This window comes from Otolemur garnettii, unplaced genomic scaffold, assembly GCF_000181295.1.
Source record: "Otolemur garnettii isolate 467f Iridium unplaced genomic scaffold, OtoGar3 scaffold00007, whole genome shotgun sequence".
Classification (NCBI taxonomy): domain Eukaryota; kingdom Metazoa; phylum Chordata; class Mammalia; order Primates; family Galagidae; genus Otolemur; species Otolemur garnettii.
Window position 1 is genome coordinate 16,577,201 of NW_003852402.1, and position 8,904 is coordinate 16,586,104.

The following is an 8,904-nucleotide window of genomic DNA, read 5'->3' on the forward strand; positions in this document are numbered from 1 at the left end:
CAACATTGGGAACAACCAACACTCAGTACAAATATTGGAACACCCAGGATGAGAAATGTTTTTAATACAACATGCACTTTATGCCTTTAGTGGCCAGGGTCTACCATGATGAAGATCTGCATTTACTACAAATCTAAAAAAATCTCCTACAGCCTAATTCTATGTATCCTAAACACATTTAACAACATTCATTCAACTATGAACATGAGTCAGGCACCAGCTGTGAGCTGTGATGCCATGGCACTCTACCAAGGATGACATAATGAGACTCTGTCTCAAAAAGAAAAAGAAAAAGAAAAAGAACTACTTTATTAACACAAAGACAAGAAAAAAAACAGTCAATTTAATGAAAATTTATTGTATATTCCAACCGAGTGAAAGGCACTATGTTAGGCACTAAGGGGAATACAGTGAAAGGAGGACTCAGACTCTTTCCTTGTCTTTCTTACTATAATAGTGGATAGAGGCCCAATAACACAAACTACTCTGTAAGGTGGTTTTGAAAATAAGTGTATTGGATGCACAATTAATGTATTATATGCACAATTAACACGCATTCTGTGCACAATGTAACTCTCTAGTACACGAGGTACTAGACACCCACAAAAAACTCAAACGTAAGACTTTTACCTTGTTTTTGATCAGGGATCAATAAATTACAACCTATCGGCCAAATCCTGCCTGCTTTTGTTCAGCTCATGAACTAAGAATGGTTTCTAAGTGGTTGGAGGGAAAACCTCAAAATAGTACTATTTGGTCAAAAGTGAAAATTATATCCAATTCAAATTTCAGTATCCACTAATCAAGTGTATAAAGCTTGTTTATTCATTCATGTATTGTCTGTGGCTCCTTCACACCACAACAGCAGTGCTGACCAGTCACAACACAGATGGGGTGGCCCACAGAACCTGACATATTTAGTACTTGGCCTCTCTTACAGAAAATGTTTGTGGTCCTCTGTTCTAGAGGAGAAAGACAGACAATAAACAAATACATAACAGAGCATAAGGAAGGGAAGGAAAGGGAAGGGCATATTTAAAAAATAAAGCAAGACAAGACCATAAAAGGCCATGAGGGAAGGCGCTTGATGAGGTGACAACTGGAAAGTGAGAGAGGGAGTCAAGATGCGGAAATCTGGGACAAGGTATTCTGTGTGAGCAAACAGAGGGAAAAGACCTACAGCTGGAAGCAGTAAAGGCAGGGGACTGTGTAGGAGATAAGGTCAGATAGAGAGCTAGAGGCAGGATCATATGGGCCCTCTGAAGGACTTACAATTTAATAAAAATGTGATGGGAAGTCCCATGGTTCCCAAACTGTGCACCACACACATCGTGTGAAGAGTGGACTCCAAGGAGGAAAGCATAGAAACAAGGAGACTTATCAGGAAATTACTGCAACAGTCCAAAGGAGAGACTCTAATTACTTGGAGCAAGGGAGGCCCATGGGAGTGGTGGACATTGTACCAAGTTGTTGGATTTGGGATACATTTTGGAGGTAGAAATGACCAGATTTGTTGATGAATTAGGCATTATCATTATGTCAGATCTGTCCAGGCACAAATGTTATAAAGGTAATTCCAATCTAGAAACAAGTTATGACTATAAATTAAGAAAAAATATTCATACATAACTTACTGTAAACAATTATTCTCTTAAACACATCATTTATTTACTTTTGCAAACTCAATGAATCAAATGATAATTACCTCTTTTGGGGTCTTAGATGATGGGATAAATCCAGTTAGAACATTTAGTAAATTGATGCTTTAGGATAACAACTCTAATAGTTGACATGAAAAATCCCTCCCTGTGGCTCCATGTGACTAAACCCCTAAGCTCACCCAGGGAAGCTCAGTGACCTATGTTCCTACACAGTATTAGAAACATGAGCTAACACAAGGGAAATGATCAGTCATAAATAAAGTTAAGAGAGCTCTCTCTTCTTTTTTGGTGACAAGGCATGCTGGGATAGGAAATGAAAACAAAACATAGTTACCATTTGTATAACTTCTCCAAGCGTCACATCAATATTTTCAATATTGAAATGATCAGGTGGTGCAGATGCCATTTCTTTTCTTAGCTTTTCATTTGCCTGTGCCATCTGTGGGAGAAACGTCTGTACTTGGTCCAATACTATGGAGAGAAAATACAGTATATCAATATTTATGCTAGTAAATTCCAAAATCCAGGATTTCCTGCAAAACACTTCTGAACTGAATAGTAATAACCATAATAATAAATCTTCCAAGTCTCTTCCATTTTAACTTCCATCATCTTCTGAATAAGGCCATAGGACTACACAATTCAGCAATTCATTATTTCTCAAATGTTTTATTTGTGTTTCTCATCTATCCCCAGGACTATAAACTCTTTAAAGGCTGACATTCAGCAAAGGTGGTGTACCAGGATAAAACAGGCTGACATTCAGCAAAGGTGGCTACAGGGCAAAACCGAAAAGGTTAGTCACAGAATCCCAGTCTCATCTCAATTGCTTTGTACAAGTTAAGTAGTGGTTGTTTTTGCCTACCCAACACCTGCTCCCTTCCTTCTGATAACATAACCCTGAAACCTTGATTTTCCTTTTAAGCTTGCATCCCTCTGTCATTCCTATCCCTCATCCTGTGTACATGCCTACATATTCCACAACCTTAGCCACTATAATGTGCTTCGGTGGCATACACGATGACACATTGCTCTAGTTGGGCCAATAGGAGATCACTCAGGGACTTTAGTTTGAACCGTTCAGAGAGAAATCTGAGTGAATGACTGAGCTCCTGACTGTACACCTGTAGCTGCTGATAAACTGGCCAATATGCAACACCTGGGGGAAGAGCCTGCTCTAGGTTAGGCCAACACCAGGAAAAACAGGGCTAAGAGATACAGACCAGCAGACTTCTGATGACCCGAGAACCTGGGTCCAGGTGTACCTGAAGTTACTGCTCCTGGGGTTCTTTTCCTCAGTAAAATGAACCAACATCCCCTGCCCTTTTTTTTGTGCTTAAGAAAATCTCAGCTGCATTTGAGTCATTTGCAACCAAGAGTCCTAATTAATACATTTAATTTTACCACTCAAAACCCCTGTTTACTCAAAAAGAATAAAAGAGGGGTGATAACTGCCAATCATTCTGCTAAGTACAAGGGAGTCAACAAATGAGGGATATTTCATTTCTTTATTTCTCAAAAGAGGCTTAGCACACAACTATACACATAATGGGCTCTCAAAACTTGTTAAGTCACTGCGATGGCTATACAACAGATGACTTAAATGTCCAGAGCATGGAAGAAGAAAAAAATGACAGTGTAAGTCAAGTAAATGATCTTTAATTATAAAATAAGTCTGCCAGAGGGACTCATAGCACATGTATACATGCAAAGCCACACATAATGTCTGAGGCACACTAAATAGTGAATAAATGTTAGCTGCCATCTCCTTCAGATATACTGAGAAATTGCCGATAAACCATAAAAGTATTTTAATGTCTAGAGATTTAAATCGATTGTCACAGATAGAGGAAATCTTATTCTGCTTTTGTTTTTAATTAATAAATCAAATGGAACAAAACAAGTACCAACAAGCCTCGCCTGAACCATGATTTCCAGAAGCTAAATATTTCTGTGGTACTCTAGGAGAGTATGTACCATACCCTGAAGTTAGGCCAGGTGTAGTTCTAAATGAAACAAAACAAAATCCAACATACAACAGAAAATTCAAAATATCCAGCAGCTAACAAAAAATTACCAAACATGCAAATAAACAGGAAAATATAATCTGTAATGAGTAGAAGGGGGGACAATAGAACTAGATACAAAAATGACACAGAAGATAGAATCTGCAATAAAAATATTAAAACAGCTAGTATGAGTGTACTCCATGTTCAAGAAAGCAAAACACAAACTAAGAAAGAAATGAAAGATACATAGAAAGTCTCAAGTTGGACTTTTAGAGATGGAAACTATAATATCTACCTTGAAAAATACATTTGATGGAATTAACAGTAAATTAGACAATACAAAAGATTAGGGAACTTGAAAACACAATAGAAACTATCCAAAATCAAACACATAAAAAATATGACTTAAGAAAACAAAATAAGCCAGTGAGCTGTGGACAACTTCAACTAATAAAATTAAGTGCAATTAGAGTCTGTTCAGGAAGGGTGAGAGAAAAGGAGGGATAGAAAAAAAATCCCTATTCAATCCTTCAATTCCTCTACTAGGTATACATCCAGAAGACCAAAAATCACTTTCTAACAAAGATATTTGCACCAGAATGTTTATCGCAGCCCAATTCATAATTGCTAAGTCATAGAAGAAGCCCAAGTGCCTGGTGACCCATGAATAGATTAATAAATTGTGGTGTATGTACACCATGGAATATTATGCAACCTTAAAAAAAGATGGAGACTTTACCTCTTTTATGTTTATATAGATGGAGCTGGAATATATTCTTCTTAGCAAAGAATGGAAGAAAAAGTATCCAATGTACTCAGCCCTACTATGAAACCAATTTATAAACACCCACATTGCCATATGAATGCTATAACCCAAGTATAGCCCAAAATGAAGGGGAAAGGAGAGGATGGTGGAGGGAGGGTGATTGGTGGGACCACACCTATGGTGCATTTTATAAGGGTACATGTTAAATTTACTAAATGTAGAATATAAATGTCTTAATTAACTAAGAAAATGTGGTAAAGGCTATGTTAACCAGTTTCATGAAAGTATTATTTCAAATTATATATAAAACCAGTACATTGTACCCCTTAATGATTTAATTATAAAAGAAAGAAAGAAAGAAAAAAAATCCCTGGAAAAAAAAATGCACCGAGGGTGGTGGGGTTCAAACCCAGCCCATGCCGGCTAAACAACTGCAAGAAAAAAATAGCCAGGCGTTGTGGCAATCACCTATATAGTCCCAGCTACTTGGGAGGCTGAGGCAAGAGAATTGCTTAAGCCCAAGAGTCCCAGGTTGCTGTGAGCTGTGATGCCATAGCACGCTACTGAGGACAACATAGGAAGACTCTGTCTCAAAAAAAAAAAAAAATTCTGAATTTTAAATGCACTAAAGATCTGAACAAACACTTTACCAAAGACAAATAATAACCCATGAAAAGATGCTCCACATCATTAGTTATTAGAGAAAAACAAATTAAGATCACTATGTGATACCACCACAGAAACACTAGAACAGCTAAAATTATATAATAAAGACGGGCCACATCATGTGTTGATGAGGATGTGCAGCAACTAAGCTCTCACACCTTACTGGAGGAGATGCAGATAGTACTTGGGAAAGAGTTTGGCAATTTCTGTTCCATAAAAATTTATACTTCCCATATGCCCAGAAATTCTATTCCTAGCTATGTAACCCCCAAAATGAACATCTATGCCCACACAAACTTGTATTTGAATGCAGAGCCATCATGTAGCTGTTGGGGATTTAGTGCACACTATGGTTAAGGTTCCCTTTCAGAATCCTCATGATTTCTTAGTTTACTGATGTGCCAACTTCATACTTATTTACATGGTTTTCATTGAATTCTTGTCTTCTTTAACCATGAATGAATCACACAGACATTGAATATTACATGAATGCCACATGAACTGAGTCTAAATGTGAAACATATATGTGTAGCACAGCAATATAACAGAATAAATTATAAAATTAATTAAAATAATTAATGGCCCTATTGTTATAAGTACCACTTACCATTTACATTAAGTACATCCAATTCAATGGGATGTGATAATGTTTTGCATACATTGTGTATTCGGTCTGAGACTTAGTGACTGCTATAAATATTTCCCAATGGAAAATAACAATAATTGTCTTTACTTCCAAAAATTTCATCCCACAAGCAGTTTTTCACACATAAAAAATGGTGCCATCTTAAGGCAGGAGAATAGTGTAAATTCTATCTTTGTGTGCTGAATTTACGATGTAAATCCCAAGTCAGACTTGCTCTACTGAATTCTCCGTGGTCAGAAAACTGACCACAAAGGCAGAGACTGTTCCATTAAATAACAGCTTAATTAGGCAAAATTTAGCACTAGAGAGGGACAGAGATACTTACAGGGACTCCTCTCTATCCGAACTGTTTGAAGAGTGGAGGTTTTTCTGGAATTAGGCTGGGAGTTGATGAGCAACTTGTCCCATATACCTGAAAACACACACACACACATTTAATTTACCACAGCATAAAAAAATAGGGGCCCATAAGCAAACCTCCCAAGACTTAAGTCCTGACTGTTCACATTCCCCAGGACAGCCTTTTTTCTTTTTTTTTTTAAACAAAGAGGCACTCCAAGTTCCATTATCACAATCTCGGTCATGGTAGGTATTACCATTCCTACAGATGTTCAAGTTTTTAACTGGTTACCAACACTACATGGAGGCAATGTTAAATGAGCTCCCCCTACACTACGAGCCCCAGGGTTCATCTTTTTATTCACAGTTAGAGGTTTAACAGGAACTGTATTAGCTAACACATCATTAGATACTGTTCTTCCTGGCACATGCTATGTTATAACACTTTTTCATTCTGTCTTATTAACAGGGATAGTTTTTGCCATTATAGGAGCATTTGTTCACTGATTCTCTGTATTTTCCAGTTCTTTATGTACAACCATCTTCCCTTTCATAAACCTGTCTCATGCATCTATCAACAATGCTGAGGAATAAATGCACACTAAACTGCACCTTTGGGGATCAGAAATTCATCAACTGGGCAGCGCCTGTGGCTCAAAGGAGTAAGGCGCTGACCCCATATGCCGGAGGTGGTGGGTTCAAACCCATCCCCGGACTAAAAAAAAAAACTGCAAAAAAAAAAAAAAAGAAAGAAAAAAGAAAAAGCAATTCATCAACTAACAATGACAGGATGGAGGAAGCAGTACTGTGTATTACCAATTGTTAAGTAAAGCTAGAAATGGTTACCAGCTATGTAACATGGGGCAAATTACCTAATCTCTGAATACTTTTTTTTTTGTTATTAGTAAAACATGCTTGCCTGGTTATTTCCCTTTTGGTGAAGACATCCAACTAGACAAACCTTCTGGGCAATTCTGTCTCCTATTTTGCCTTCTCAGCTTTCTCACTCACTACTCCTCAAATCAACCCAGTTCTCCAATCCCTTCAAAGCTCCCAGAGCAGGACTTTCAAAACTCAAGGCTTTGCATTCCCTGTTTCTAATTTCTGGAAAATCCCTTCACTCTCTAGTTTAAAAACAAAAACACCTTTTTATCTTCAAAGCAGAGCTCAGCAAATGTCCCTTGAATGCTTAACACTGGTAGGCTTAGGGGTACAAGTGAATCTTTCTAAGAGTAGAATGTGAACGTTTTAAAACAATAACTGAGAAAATGACATGAAGGCTGTGTTGACCAGTTTGATGGAAGTATTTCGTATTGTATGTGAAAACCCCACACTGTACCCCAGAAGTGCATTAATGTACATAGTTACCATTCAATTAAAAAAAAAAAAAACCACTGGTAGGCTACTGGATTACTGCTCAGAGCAGGCTCTGGAGCCAGATGGCTTGGATTCAAACCCTAGTGTTGCCCCCTTCCAGTCCTATAATCTCCAGAAAGTCATTTATCTCTATGATACACTATGCCTCAGCTTTCTCATCTGTAAAACTGTGTTAACAAAACCTTCTGCACAGGGTTGCTGTGAAGATTAAATCTGTTAATTCCTGGGGCATCGTAAGCACTACATAAACTTTGGCTGTCATTATCCTAACTGCTTTGGATGTTCTGGGTTCTCACAGAATCTTTTCTTCAAGCTAATATTTGCTGAGAATACGCCCAAGCCCTTTCATACATCCTTCTCCACCTCACAAAAATGTTACAGGTACTACCAGATCCATTTTCCTAATGTGAAAAGTGAGGCTTAGAAAGTATAAATAACTCTAAGTCCCACGGTTAATTATTTGTGGAGCTGGGATTCGAACTCATGATTTTTAATTTTATACTACAGGGTCAGAAATGCTGAGTGAATCTCCGCGATGTGTGTCTCTTCATCATCTACTTTCCCCTACCAGCCAGCTGCTCTGACCCAGACAGCCAGCTCCAAGGTCCCGCCTTCCCTTCGAGAGCGCGGGAGAGTCCCAGGCTGCAGGGTAGGAGCCGCCCTTGACCGAACGGCGGCCTCTACCTTGCGGAATGGAAGAACCACCGCTGGAGAGACGTCCCGGGCCCCCGGCCAGGTGTCCGCCTCGCAGCCCTCAGCCCCGCTGCAGCGGGGCCCGCTGGAGCCCTGCAGTGGTCCCCAGTCTCGAGGAGTGCGGGGCCGGTCCCCGGGCTGCTCCAGCCATGCGTCCCCCGCCACACGTGCGCGGCCCACACCGCCGTACCCCTCTGTCACCTCCGCGGCCGTCGCTCCCCGCTGACAGCAGCTCTTTGGACACGGAGACCCCGGAGCAGACCCGAGTGGGCGACGAACAGCTCGGGCTGGCCTGAGGCTCGCCGCTGACCTCCATGCTCCCCAAATCTTCTGAGCCCGCGCCACCTCGCCCGGATGCAGGAAACAAGCTCTGTGAGGGGGCGGGGAAAGGCCCGCGATTGGAAGAAACTTGGTGATGGGCGGGCCGGGGGCGGGGAGAGGGCGGGGCTACCCCGGCGCGGGGAACGGGCCGCGTGGGAGCTTCCGGTCATTCCTTCCAGCGAGAAGGCAACTGCTCTAGGTTCTTGAGACGCTGTAACTGGCTAAAAGAGCAAACAAGGTTCCTTTTAAGCTAAGTAAACTCAGACATTAAGAGCATAGCGTGGGGCTGCTCTACCCTTTATTCTTTTATTTTATTTTATTTTATTTTTTTGAGACAGAGCCTCAAGCTGTCCCCCTGGGTAGAGTGCCATGACATCACAGCTCACAGCAACCTCCAACTCTGGGCTCAAGCGAGTCTCCTGCCTC

General features: G+C 40.2%; 1 protein-coding gene across 1 annotated transcript in view; it reads right to left on the bottom strand.

Annotated features, from left to right (window-relative positions):
• The window catches only part of CUNH12orf45 (chromosome unknown C12orf45 homolog), a 9,100-nt gene extending 593 nt beyond the window's left edge, over window positions 1-8,507 (bottom strand). The window contains exons 1-3 of the mRNA XM_003783287.3: window positions 8,359-8,507; window positions 6,074-6,160; window positions 1,996-2,132 (exon numbers count right to left, since the gene is read on the bottom strand). Of these exons, the coding sequence (XP_003783335.1) occupies window positions 1,996-2,132; window positions 6,074-6,160; window positions 8,359-8,473 (339 nt within the window). The 5' untranslated portion in view covers window positions 8,474-8,507. The remainder of the gene's footprint in view (window positions 1-1,995; window positions 2,133-6,073; window positions 6,161-8,358) is intronic.
• Window positions 8,508-8,904: the final 397 nt, after the last annotated feature.